Genomic DNA, 14,622 nt, shown 5'->3' with positions numbered 1-14,622 from the left:
TGTGATGACCTGTAGGTGGTGGGTGATGACCTGTAGGTGGTGTGATGACCTGTAGGTGGTGTGTGATGACCTGTAGGTAGTGTGTGATGACATGTAGGTGGTGGGTGATGACCTGTAGGTGGTGGGTGATGACCTGTAGGTGGTGTGTGATGACCTGTAGGTGGTGTGTGATGACCTGTAGGTAGTGTGTGATGACCTGTAGGTGGTGGGTGATGACCTGTAGGTGGTGTAATGACCTGTAGGTGGTGTGTGATGACCTGTAGGTAGTGTGTGATGACATGTAGGTGGTGGGTGATGACCTGTAGGTGGTGGGTGATGACCTGTAGGTGGTGGGTGATGACCCGTAGGTGGTGGGTGATGACCTGTAGTTGGTGTGTGATGACCTGTAGGTGGTGGATGATGACCTGTAGGTGGTGGGTGATGATCTGTAGGTAGTGTGTGATGACCTGTAGGTAGTGTGTGATGACCTGTAGGTGGTGGGTGATGACCTGTAGGTGGTGGGTGATGACCTGTAGGTGGTGTGTGATGACCTGTAGGTGGTGTGTGATGACCTGTAGGTGGTAGGTGATGACCTGTAGGTAGTGTGTGATGACCTGTAGGTGGTGTGTGATGACCTGTAGGTGGTGTGATGACCTGTAGGTGGTGTGTGATGACCTGTAGGTGGTGTGTGATGACCTGTAGGTAGTGTGTGATGACCTGTAGGTAGTGTGTGATGACCTGTAGGTGGTGTGTGATGACCTGTAGGTGGTGTGTGATGACCTGTAGGTGGTAGGTGATGACATGTAGGTGGTGTGAGGACCTGTAGGTGGTGTGTGATGACCTGTAGGTGGTGTGTGATGACCTGTAGGTGGTGTGTGATGACCTGTAGGTGGTGTGTGATGACCTGTAGGTGGTGTGTGATGACCTGTAGGTAGTGTGATGACTTGTAGGTAGTGTGATGACCTGCAGGTAGTGTGTGGTGACCTGTAGGTGGTGTGATGACCTGTAGGTGGTGGGTGATGACCTGTAGGTGGTGGGTGATGACCTGTAGGTAGTGTGTGATGACCTGTAGGTAGTGTGATGACCTGTAGGTGGTGGGTGATGACCTGTAGGTGGTGTGATGACCTGTAGGTGGTGTGTGATGACCTGTAGGTGGTGGGTGATGACCTGTAGGTAGTGTGATGACCTGAAGGTGGTGGGTGATGACCTGTAGGTGGTGTGACGACCTGTAAGTGGTGTGTGAGGACCTGTAGGTGGTGGGTGATGACCTGTAGGTAGTGTGATGACCTGTAGGTGGTGGGTGATGACCTGTAGGTGGTGTGTGATGACCTGTAGGTGGTGGGTGATGACCTGGAGGTGGTGTGAGGACCTGTAGGTGGTGTGAGGACCTGTAGGTGGTGTGTGATGACCTGTAGGTGGTGTGTGATGACCTGTAGGTGGTGTGTGATGACCTGTAGGTGGTGTGTGAGGACCTGTAGGTGGTGGGTGATGACCTGTAGGTGGTGGGTGATGACCTGTAGGTGGTGTGAGGACCTGTAGGTGGTGTGAGGACCTGTAGGTGGTGTGTGATGACCTGTAGGTGGTGTGTGATGACCTGTAGGTGGTGTGTGAGGACCTGTAGGTGGTGTGTGATGACCTGTAGGTGGTGGGTGATGACCTGTAGGTAGTGTGTGATGACCTGCAGGTGGTGGGTGATGACCCGTAGGTGGTGTGTGATGACCTGTAGGTGGTGTGTGATTACCTGCACGTGGTGGATGATGACCTACAGGTGGTGGGTGATGACCTGTAGGTGGTGGGTGATGACCTGTAGGTGGTGGGTGATGACCTGCAGGTGGTGGGTGATGACCTGTAGGTAGTGTGTGATGACCTGTAGATGGTGGGTGATGACCTGTAGGTAGTGTGTGATGACCTGTAGGTAGTGTGATGACCTGTAGGTGTGTGATGACCTGTAGGTAGTGTGATGACCTGTAGGCGTGTGATGACCTGTAGGTGGTGGGTGATGACCTGTAGGTGGTGTGTGAGGACGTGTAGGTAGTGTGATGACCTGTAGGTGGTGGGTGATGACCTATAGGTGGTGTGTTAGGACCTGTAGGTGGTGTGTGATGACCTGTAGGTGGTGTGTGATGACCTGTAGGTGTGTGATGACCTGTAGGTAGTGTGATGACCTGTAGGTGGTGTGTGATGACCTGTAGGTGGTGTGTGAGGACCTGTAGGTAGTGTGTGATGACCTGTAGGTGGTGTGTGATGACCTGTAGGTGGTGTGTGAGGACCTGTAGGTGGTGTGATGACCTGTAGGTGGTGTGTGAGGACCTGTAGGTGGTGTGATGACCTGTAGGTGGTGTGTGATGACCTGTAGGTGTGTGATGACCTGTAGGTAGTGTGATGACCTGTAGGTGGTGTGTGATGACCTGTAGGTGGTGTGTGATGACCTGTATGTGGTGGGTGACGACCTGTAAGTGTGTGATGACCAGCACGTGTAGTAACCACCAGCACGTGTAGTAACCACCAGCACGTGTAGTAACCACCATCACGTGTAGTAACCACCACCCGCACGTGTAGTAACCACCAGCACGTGTAGTAACCACCAGCACGTGTAGTAACCACCAGCACGTGTAGTAACCACCAGCACGTGTAGTAACCACCAGCACGTGTAGTAACCACCACCAGCACGTGTAGTAACCACCACCAGCACGTGTAGTAACCACCAGCACGTGTAGTAACCACCAGCACGTGTAGTAACCACCAGCACGTGCAGTAACCACCAGCACGTGCAGTAACCACCAGCACGTGAAGTAACCACCAGCACGTGTAGTAACCACCACTAGCACGTGTAGTAACCACCAGCACGTGCAGTAACCACCAGCACGTTTTGTAACCACCAGCACGTGCAGTAACCACCAGCACGTGTAGTAACCACCAGCACGTGCAGTAACCACCAGCACGTGTAGTAACCACCAGCACGTGCAGTAACCACCAGCACGTGTAGTAACCACCTCCAGCACGCGTAGTAACCACCACCAGCACGTGTAGTAACCACCAGCACGTGTAGTAACCACCAGCACGTGTAGTAACCACCAGCACGTGTAGTAACCACCACCAGCACGTGTAGTAACGACCAGCACGTGTAGTAACCACCACCAGCACGTGCAGTAACCACCAGCACGTGTAGTAACGACCAGCACGTGTAGTAACCACCAGCACGTGTAGTAACCACCAGCACGTGTAGTAACCACCACCAGCACGTGTAGTAACCACCAGCACGTGTAGTAACCACCAGCACGTGAAGTAACCACCAGCACGTGTAGTAACCACCAGCACGTGTAGTAACCACCAGCACGTGTAGTAACCACCACCAGCACGTGCAGTAACCACCAGCACGTGTAGTAACCACCAGCACGTTTAGTAACCACCAGCACGTGTAGTAACCACCAGCACGTGTAGTAACCACCACCAGCACGTGCAGTAACCACCAGCACGTGTAGTAACCACCAGCACGTGCAGTAACCACCAGCACGTGTAGTAACCACCAGCACGTGTAGTAACCACCACCAGCACGTGCAGTAACCACCAGCACGTTTAGTAGCGACCAGCACGTGTAGTAACCACCACCACGTGTAGTAACCACCACCAGCACGTGTAGTAACCACCACCAGCACGTGTAGTAACCACCACCAGCACGTGTAGTAACGACCAGCACGTGTAGTAACGACCAGCACGTGTAGTAACCCCCAGCACGTGTAGTAACCACCAGCACGTGCAGTAACCACCAGCACGTGTAGTAACCACCAGCACGTGTAGTAACCACCAGCACGTGTATTAACCACCAGCACGTGTAGTAACCACCAGCACGTGCAGTAACCACCAGCACGTGCAGTAACCACCAGCACGTGCAGTAACCACCAGCACGTGTAGTAACCACCAGCACGTGCAGTAACCACCAGCACGTGCAGTAACCACCAGCACGTGTAGTAACCACCAGCACGTGTAGTAACGACCATCAGCACGTGTAGTAACCACCAGCACGTGCAGTAACCACCAGCACGTGTAGTAACCACCAGCACGTGCAGTAACCAACAGCACGTGCAGTAACCACCAGCACGTGTAGTAACCACCAGCTCGTGTAGTAACCACCAGCACGTGTAGTAACCACCACCAGCACGTGTAGTAACCACCAGCACGTGTAGTAACCACCACCAGCACGTGCAGTAACCACCAGCACGTGTAGTAACCACCAGCACGTGTAGTAACCACCAGCACGTGCAGTAACCACCAGCACGTGTAGTAACGACCACCACGTGCAGTAACCACCAGCACGTGCAGTAACCACCAGCACGTGTAGTAACCACCAGCACGTGTAGTAACCACCAGCACGTGCAGTAACCACCAGCACGTGTAGTAACGACCACCACGTGCAGTAACCACCAGCACGTGTAGTAACCACCAGCACGTGCAGTAACCACCAGCACGTGTAGTAACCACCAGCACGTGTAGTAACGACCAGCACGTGTAGTAACCACCATCACGTGTAGTAACCACCAGCACGTGTAGTAACCACCAGCACGTGCAGTAACGACCAGCACGTGTAGTAACCACCAGCACGTGCAGTAACCACCAGCACGTGTAGTAACGACCACCACGTGTAGTAACCACCAGCACGTGCAGTAACTACCAGCACGTGTAGTAACGACCACCACGTGTAGTAACCACCAGCACGTGCAGTAACCACCAGCACGTGTAGTAACCACCAGCACGTGTAGTAACGACCACCACGTGCAGTAACCACCAGCACGTGCAGTAACCACCAGCACGTCTAGTAACCACCAGCACGTGTAGTAACCACCACCAGCACGTGTAGTAACCACCAGCACGTGCAGTAACCACCAGCACGTGTAGTAACCACCATCACGTGTAGTAACCACCAGCACGTGCAGTAACCACCACTAGCACGTGTAGTAACCACCAGCACGTGTAGTAACCACCAGCACGTGTAGTAACCACCAGCACGTGCAGTAACCACCACCAGCACGTGTAGTAACCACCAGCACGTGTAGTAACCACCAGCACGTGTAGTAACCACCAGCACGTGTAGTAACCACCAGCACGTGTAGTAACCACCAGCACGTGCAGTAACCACCACCAGCACGTGTAGTAACCACCAGCACGTGTAGTAACCACCACCAGCACGTGTAGTAACCACCACCAGCACGTGTAGTAACCACCAGCACGTGTAGTAACCACCACCAGCACGTGTAGTAACCACCACCAGCACGTGCAGTAACCACCAGCACGTGTAGTAACCACCAGCACGTGCAGTAACCACCAGCACGTGTAGTAACTACCACCAGCACGTGTAGTAACCACCAGCACGTGTAGTAACCACCGGCACGTGTAGTAACCACCAGCACGTGCAGTAACCACCACCAGCACGTGTAGTAACCACCAGCACGTGTAGTAACCACCAGCACGTGCAGTAACCACCAGCACGTGTAGTAACCACCAGCACGTGCAATAACCACCAGCACGTGTAGTAACCACCAGCACGTGCTGTAACCACCAGCACGTGCAGTAACCACCAGCACATGCAGTAACCACCAGCACGCGCAGTTACCACCAGCACGTGTAGTAACCACCAGCACGTGTAGTAACCACCAGCACGTGCAGTAACCACCAGCACGTGCAGTAACCACCAGCACGTGCAGTAACCACCAGCACGTGTAGTAACCACCAGCACGTGTAGTAACCACCAGCACGTGCAGTAACCACCAGCACGTGCAGTAACCACCAGCACGTGTAGTAACCACCAGCACGTGCAGTAACCACCAGCACGCGCAGTTACCACCAGCACGTGTAGTAACCACCAGCACGTGCAGTAACCACCAGCACGTGCAGTAACGACCAGCACGTGTAGTAACCACCAGCACGTGTAGTAACCACCAGCACGTGTAGTAACCACCAGCACGTGTAGTAACCACCAGCACGTGCAGTAACCACCAGCACGTGCAGTAACCACCAGCACGTGTAGTAACCACCAGCACGCGTAGTAACCACCAGCACGTGCAGTAACCACCAGCACGTGCAGTAACCACCAGCACGTGCAGTAACCACCAGCACGTGTAGTAACCACCAGCACGTGCAGTAACCACCAGCACGTGCAGTAACGACCATCAGCTCGTGAATTGTTTGTAAACGACAAGTGCAAATTGGCCATAATTGAGGCACAAACTTCATTCGTGTGGTCACGACACGAATACAACAATTGGTGTATTTTTAAACGTACCGATGAAAACGATATTGTATTGAATGTATACCCCTAATTGTCGCCGCTATACGTCCAAATGGTGTATATTTTTTGACAATATATTTTTGTATTAGTTGTAAAAGAAAGTGCAGCAAGCCAATGAATTATATTCTGGAAAAAAATGAAGAATTAATTTCGTGTGGCATAGTCGCAATAGTTTGGCGTTTTCCCCTGATGATTTCCTTCCAGTGATATCAATAGGTGCACAAACTATCCTAGGATTAAAGGTTATTTTTCTTCATGTTTAGTTCAGACATCCCTTCATCTCCACCCTCCTTGTACCGTTTTCTTTGAAGCTGTGAACATATAATGACATATGTGAAGTGTAATTAGGGGTTGTAATAGAGGCATCATCAGCAAACATTGAGAGGAATGAGTCTATACCCTCTGGAAGATCGTTTACATATATTAGAAACAGGATGGGTCCAAGTACAGAGCCCTGTGGGACTCCGCTGGTGACATCTCGCCACTCTAATGTCTCCCCCCTCACAGTTACTCGCTGTTTCCTGTTGCTTAGATACTCCCTTATCCACTGGAGCACCTTACCTTTTACTCCTGTCTGTTGCTCCAACTTTTGTAACAGCCTTTTGTGGGTTACTGTGTCAAAGGCTTTCTGACAGTCCAAGAAAATGTAGTCTGCCCACCCTTCTCTTTATTGCCTAATTTATGTTGCTTGGTCATAGAATTCTATTAAAGCTGTGAGGCACGATTTACCATCTCTGAACCCATGTTGGTAGTGTGTTACAAAGCTGTTTCCCTCCAGATGCTCTACGAGCCTTTTCCTCACAATCTTCTCCATCATCTTGCACAGTATACAAGTTAGGGGAAACTGGTCTGTAGTTCAGTGCCTCTTGCCTGTCACCCTTTTTGTATATTGGGACTACATTAGCTGTCTTCCAGCTTTCCGGTAGGTCTCCTGTTTCCAGTGACCTGTTATACATCATAGAGAGTGGCACACTTAGTGCTTCTGCACCTTCTTTTAGTATCCACGGTAGGATTCTGTCAGGCCCAACAGCCTTTGTCACATTCAGCTCCAGCAGATTCCTTTTGACCTCATCACTGGTGAGGTCAAATTCCTCCAAGGTTGCTTAGTTTGCCTCTTCCTCATTTAGTGCAGGGGGCTTCTTGTCTCTTTTGTGAAGCTCTGGAATCTCTTGTTGAGTTCGTCACACACCTCCTTGTCATTATCTGTGTATCTATTCTCCTCTTTTCTCAGATTGATCACTTGTTCCTTCACTGCTGTTTTTCTCCTGATGTGGCTGTGGAACAGTTTTGGTTGGGTCTTAGCTTTACTCTCGATGACATTTTCATACTGTCTCTCTGCTTCTCTCCTCACTCTGAGGTACTCATTCCTGGCCCTCTGTTATCTCTCCCTGCTCTCTGGTGTTCTGTTATTCCTGTAGTTTCTCCATGTTCCTTTACTCACTTGCTTTACTCACCTTACAGTCCTAGTTGAACCATGGATTCTTCTGTTGCTTTTCATTTGTTTTCTTTCGGACCGGGATAAATCTATCTACAGCTTCCTGGCATGTCTGGGTGACATAATCCATCATATCCTGTACAGTCTTCTCTCTGAGTTCTGTTTCCCATGGTATTCCCATTTGGAAGTTCCTCATATCGTCATATTTCCCTCTTCGGTAATTTAGTCTTTTCCCTTCCGATCCCATCCTTGGATAGGTTATCCCTACCTCCACCAGATACTCAAATGTCAATACACTGTGGTCACTCAATCCTTTGGGGGCTTCAAATTTGACTTCCCTTATTTCTGACTCATTCAGGGTGAATATCAGGTCGAGTCTAGCTGGTTCGTCATTACCTCTCACTCTTGTGGGTTCCTTGACATGCTGGCTCAGAAAGTTCCTTGTTGCCACTTCCAAGAGTTTAGCTCTCCATGTGTCTGCACCACCATGTTTGTCCCCATTCTCCCAGTCTATCTTTCCATGGTTGAAATCGCCCATAATTAAGAGTCTTGAGCCATTCCTGCAGGCAACTGAAGCTGCTCTCTCTATTATATTATTGGTTGCCATGTTGTTCCTATCAAACTCCTGTCTAGGTCTTCTGTCATTTAGGGGAGGGTTGTAAATGTGTAAATGACTGCCACTATTATCTTAGGTCCACCCATTGTTATAGTTCCTGTTATGTAGTCTCTGAACCCGTCACAGCCCGGAATTTCCATCTCATCAAAACTCCAGTCCTTCCTTATCAGCAGGGCCACTCCTCCACCTCCTCTTCCTTCCATACCTTTCCTTACTATATAGTAGTCCTTTGGAAACACAGCATCTGTTATGACTCCTGACAATTTTGTTTCCGTAAGTCTTATTACATCAGGGGTTTCTTCCTGCACACTTTTCGCTAGTTCAGTTGCTTTATTAGTAATCCCATCGATGTTTGAGTACATTACCTTAAAGCTCACTTTCCCCATGTGAAGTGCGAGAAGCACGAGATATAACCCACCAGGGCCACCTAATAATCCTGTGAGAAGCACGAGATATAACCCACCAGGGCCACCTAATAATCCTGTGAGAAGCACGAGATATAACCCACCAGGGCCACCTAATAATCCTGTGAGAAGCACGAGATATAACCCACCAGGGCCACCTAATAATCCTGTGAGAAGCACGAGATATAACCCACCAGGGCCACCTAATAATCCTGTGAGAAGCACGAGATATAACCCACCAGGGCCACCTAATAATCCTGTGAGAAGCACGAGATATAACCCACCAGGGCCACCTAATAATCCTGTGAGAAGCACAATATATAACCACCTAACATAACATAAGGGATATCCCCATGTTATGGGGATATCCCTTAATTTATTCTCTTCACCGCCTCTCAACTGTCAATCAACTGGTGTACAGATTCCTGAGCCTACTGGGCTCTATCATATGTACATTTGAAACTGTGTATGGAGTCAGCCGCCACCACATTACTCTTTATTTCCCTCAGTCTTTCCTCATAACTCATGCCTCTTAGTTCTGGGACTAGTCTAGTAGCATACCTTTGGACTTTTTCCAGCTTCGTCTTGTGCTTGACAAGGTACGGGCTCCATGCTGGGGCCGCATACTCCAGGATTGGTCTTACATATGTAAGGTTGCGGTTGTGTACAGGTTCCTGAGCCTATTGGGCTCTATCATATCTACACTTGAAACTGTGTATGGAGTCAGCCTCCACCACATCACTTCCTAATGCATTCCATTTGTCTACTACTCTGACACTGAATTTTTTTTTTCTAACTTCTCTATGGCTCATTTGGGCACTCAATTTCCACCTGTGTCCCCTAGTGCGTGTGCCCCTTGTGTTAAATAAACTGTCTTTATCTACCCTATCAATTCCTCTGAGAATCTTGTATGTGGTGATCATGTCCCCTCTAACTCTTCTGTCTCCCAATGACGTGAGGTTTAATTCCCGTAGCCTCTCCTCGTAGCTCATACCCCTTTAGTTCGGGTACTAGTCTGGTGGCAAACCTTTGAACCTTTTACAGTTTAGTCAGTTAGTCAGTTTCCAGTTTAGTAGTCAGTTCAAATAGAGAGAAAGATCTGGGGGATGATATCACACCGTGTGTGTGTGGTTGAGTGTGTGTGTGTGTGTGTGTGTGTGTGTGTGTGTGTGTGTGTGTGTGTGTGTGTGTGTGTGTGTGTGTGTGTGTGTGTGTGTGTGTGTGTGTGTGGAAAAAAATAGTTAGTTAGCTAGTAGTTAGTAACAGCTGTTTGACAGTTGAGAGATGGGTTAAAGAGCAGAGCTCAACCTCTGCAAGCACAACTAGATCAATACAGAAAGAGAAGGGTGGGCAAACGGCATTTTCTTGGACTGTCAGAAAGCCTTTGACACAGTAACCCATAAAAGGCTGTTACAAAAGTTGGAGCAACAGGCAGGAGTAAAAGGTAAGGTGCTCCAGTGGATAAGGGAGTATCTAAGCAACAGGAAACAGCGAGTAACTGTGAGGGGAGAGACATCAGAGTGGCGAGATGTCACCAGAGGAATCCCACAGGGCTCTGTACTTGGGCCCATCCTGTTTCTAATATTTGTAAACGATCTTCCAAAGAGTATAGACTCATTTTTCTCAATGTTTGCTGATATTGCAAAAATTATGAGAAGAATCAAAACAGATGAAGATAGACAGAGACTACAGGATGACCTGGACAAACTGGAGGAATAGTCTAAAAAATGGCTACTAAAATTCAACTCAGGAAAGTGTAAAGTAATGAAATTAGGCGAAGGGAACAGAAGGCCGAACACAAGGTATCAGCTGGGAGGTGAAATCCTGCAAGAGTCAAATAGAGAGAAAGTTCTGGGGGATGATATCACACCAAACCTGTCCCCCAGAGACCCACATCAAAGAATATCATCAGCGGCATATGCTATATTGGCCAACATTAAAACTGGCTTTAGAAACTTGAGTAAGGAATCGTTCATGACCTTGTATACCACTTATGCCAGACCAATCCTGGAGTATGCAGCTCCAGCCAGGAGTCCATACCTAGTTAAATTCAAGACAAAGTTAGAGAAGATGCAGAGGTATGCCACCAGACTGGTCCCGGACTGAGACTGAGAGGTATGAGCTACTAGGAATGGCCACGTGAGCTAAACCTCACGCCCCTGCAAAACAGAAGAATAAGAGGAGACAAGATAACCACCTACAAAATTCTGAGGGGACTTGACAGTGTGGACAAAGACAAACTCTTCAGCACGGGTGGGACACGAACAAGGGGACTAAGGTGGAAATTTAGTACCCAAATAAGCCACAGAGACATTAATTTTTGGTTCAGTGTCAGAGTAGTTAACAAATGGAATGCATTAAGCAGTGATGTGGTGGAGGCCGACTCCACACGCAGTTTCAAATGAAGATTTAATAGAACCTAGTAGGCTCAATAATCTCTACACCAGTTGATTGACAATTCAGAGGCGGGACCAAAGAGCCAGAGCTCAACAGGGTAGGGGTGAATACGGTGAGGAATTAAATTATACAAATAAATGAATGACACGTTGGTCATTTGCAATAATTTAATTACTATTGAAATTGCGATTGTAATACCTTTGTTTAAAACAGCTATTTTTCGCGCATATATGCTTTGTATGTTATTCTAATTCCAGCGCTGCACATATGGAACAAGCAATTTTTACCCAGGACCTAAAATATAAGGAAATTTAGACATAGGTGAATGAAATTTTGTGATAAATGGTCGAGAGTGAAGATCTAAGAAGCACTGCTCTATACTGCTTGGAAAAAAGGTTAAATTGTTTGACAGCCTTTTTGTTATATTAACACAGTTAGGTACATTTGTACTTATTCAGCTACCCTGGAATATATGGAGTACATAGTATGTCAAGAACTAGCTACTTAACTATTAGTTATATAGGTGGGAATTACCAGACTATATGAAGGGTTAGTGCCTGTGCCAAGAGATAGCTATGGGGTATTTTTGTTTATTAACACATTTAGGTACATCTGCATTTGTGCAGCTGCCTTGGTCTATATGAAGGGGAGTACAGTGTCAGAAATGAATTTCGCATAATTCTACGTCATTTCCCTGCCAGATTTCGATACTTCCATTACACAGTGTGACTCTATACATCTTTAGACACATTTGCATTTTTGCAACTGCCCTAGACTATATGATGGAGAGTAAAGTGTCAGAAATAAATTTCGAATAATTCTACATTATTTCCCCTCCAGATTTCAATACTTCCATTACAGTCTTGTCAAGGCATGTTGCTGAACTACGAATGAATGTAACAAACGGACATTCACGTGGAAAAATATCTACTGTAGCTGCTCAGTTACAATTTACCTGCGGTTAGTAACGATATCAATTTAGTTGCCTTATTTAGTTGCCAGAAGAACGGTGTTATTGATCTAATATCTAAAGTCAAATAATTCAATGTTCAGTATATTCCAGAAATGACGCATATTACGACGCACGAGATAAGGAAGGTAAACTGCCTGATTAACGTCGACAAAATTGTTCAACGACAAATTTCAGCATTGTTAGTTGTAGGCGTGACCTCTGAGTGCCTAGTTCACCAACATCGCCAGAGGACGACCACCAGCCCTGAGGCTGCTTCCATGTACTGTTATAAACAACTTAGAAAAGGATAAATAACACGATTGATCGTGAAATGTACTGCAGATGAGAGTCCGTGAGAGTGGAGACAGGTGTTGTGTTGCCGCCCAACAGGTGTGAAGCAGGTGTGTGTGTGTGTGTGTGTGTGTGTGTGTGTGGGAAAGAATTGAAGCAGATATGATCCCGTTAAAGGGACGCAATCTTTATTTTGTATTTTGTTTTGTCTGAATTTCGCACTTTAGTGCCTCACTAAACTCCAGTTGAAGAAAGTTGGGAAAGTTTCCTTTTTTCTGCCTTCATATATATATATATATATATATATATATATATATATATATATATATATATATATATCTGCGTCAGGAGGTGAAGATATTGAAGATTCGTTGCTTTGTCTCCATCCCTGTATTGCTTTCTCTCCCTCCCTCTATTGTTTTCCCTCTCTTGTTTCCTCTCCCTCCGGCAATTTCTGTCTCCTTCCTCTTTTGTGTTTTTTCGACCTTCCTGTTTCTCTATCTCTTTTTCTCTCTCTGTCTCTCTCTTGATGGTACAGCCTTTGATGCAGTGGTGTATTGTCAGTGGTTGTGAATGTGTTCCAACACGTATACGAGGCCACACTTCACAGTTACGACCGCTTGAGTTAAGAGCAAAGATCATAAACTAGAGTAAGGCCCGTAAATATAGAGGTGTGTGTGTGCTGGACATTAGTTGTGTTAGTCCAGAACGAAGGTAGAGCTGCATAAGTGGCCTCGAGTATAGAGTCAGGGGATGGACAGTGCTCTAATATTATTATAATTGTTTTCCTTCTGTCTCTGACTCTATGTTTTTCCCTCTGTCTCTGTTTTTGTCTCTCTGTCTCTGTCTAGTTCTCTCTTTCTCTTACTAGATCTCTCTTGCCCTTTCTCTTTTACCTCTCTCTTTATCGCCTTTCTTTCCATGAGTCGAAATCTTAAGTGTACAATAAATATAGACTGGTCAATACAAACTGAATCACGAATTGATAAAATGAATAAATAACGAATGTGAACTGAATAAGGAATAAATAAAGCAGTCAAAGTGAGGAAGGGTAAATACAGACTAAATAAAGGAGAATTAAAACACTCTCAATTACTGCTGCTTAATGTACATTGAAAAATTCTTAGTAATATTAAACGAGAAATGCCCATTAGGGACTATATGGGGAATGAACAATGGAGAAATCAAAGAAACAGTCAATATAGTCTGAACAATAGACAATATAGACGGAATGAGGAATGACCTATGCAGACTGTCTGGGGAATGATCAATACAGGATAAATATGGAATGGAGAATTCAGATTAAATGTAAATCGCTCAATGCGACATCAAATAATTACAAGCTGAGATCGGTCAAAGGTGAAGGCTAAGCTGAAATCGGTCAAGCTGAGATCGGTCAAGGGTGAAAGTGAAACGTCAGCGAAAAAATGTTATAAACTTGACGGTTTCTCAAACTGAACATCTTATTGGTGAATAACCTGCATTTGAACAAGGCTCTATTAAGTCAGAGTTCGGCTGAACCCAAAGATATAATAACTATTTCTGTACGGAATAAACAAGCATTTTGTAAATTATTATTATATACATTATATTTAGGTTTAGTTAGGCCTAAGATACATTACGTTAGGTGAATTGGATTTTATGGTAATTATTTGTATCTAAAATAGATACAAAGGGCTGAAACAACCATTCAGAGGGCTAGACTCATCCAAACTGCAGCAGGCCATTAGCTCCTCCTCGTTAAAAAGGGAAACAAGCTCGTTAATCAAGACCTCCCTCGACCCTCCCCCCCTGTTTTTGACTGAGAGACACTCTACACACGCTTCGCTTACTTCTGATGTTTCAGCTCGTCCTCATCCACAAAGACCTAATGCTCATTAATCCAGCCGCAAAACCCCGCTGTTGATGAATGAAAAACTGTTTACACACGACTCACAACTGATGACGTTCGAACATTTCTCGAACAGTGCTTCGCTGACGACCTGTGTTCGGGTCTGAACGCTGTCAATGCTTCACCCACGTACTGCAAATACAAATAATCGCCAACAGAACCTAAACACCTAACCTAACCTAACTTACAACTAACTATACACATAACTTTACTATATTTTAATATTAGCTTATATCTATCTATCTATATATATATTTATAGATCGATAATCATGTCGATTATCCACTTACTATCCACACCACCCGCCTGTCTAAACCTCCACATACGGACGGTTAATATTAAAAAAAAAGTTAAATGTTTTAAAGCACCTATTC

The 14,622-nt window shown here is 46.5% G+C and overlaps 1 protein-coding gene across 1 annotated transcript in view; it reads left to right on the top strand.

Moving 5' to 3' along the window:
* The first annotated feature begins 10,787 nt into the window (after positions 1–10,787).
* LOC138368859 (uncharacterized) overlaps positions 10,788–14,622 on the top strand; it is a 4,820-nt gene continuing 985 nt past the window's right edge. The window contains exon 1 of the mRNA XM_069331570.1: positions 10,788–10,795. Within this exon, the coding sequence (XP_069187671.1) occupies positions 10,788–10,795 (8 nt within the window). The remainder of the gene's footprint in view (positions 10,796–14,622) is intronic.

The sequence above is a fragment of the Procambarus clarkii genome, chromosome 26, assembly GCF_040958095.1.
Source record: "Procambarus clarkii isolate CNS0578487 chromosome 26, FALCON_Pclarkii_2.0, whole genome shotgun sequence".
NCBI lineage: Eukaryota > Metazoa > Arthropoda > Malacostraca > Decapoda > Cambaridae > Procambarus > Procambarus clarkii.
The sequence above is the reverse complement of the archived record's forward strand: the minus strand, read 5'-3'. Positions and strand labels throughout refer to the sequence as shown.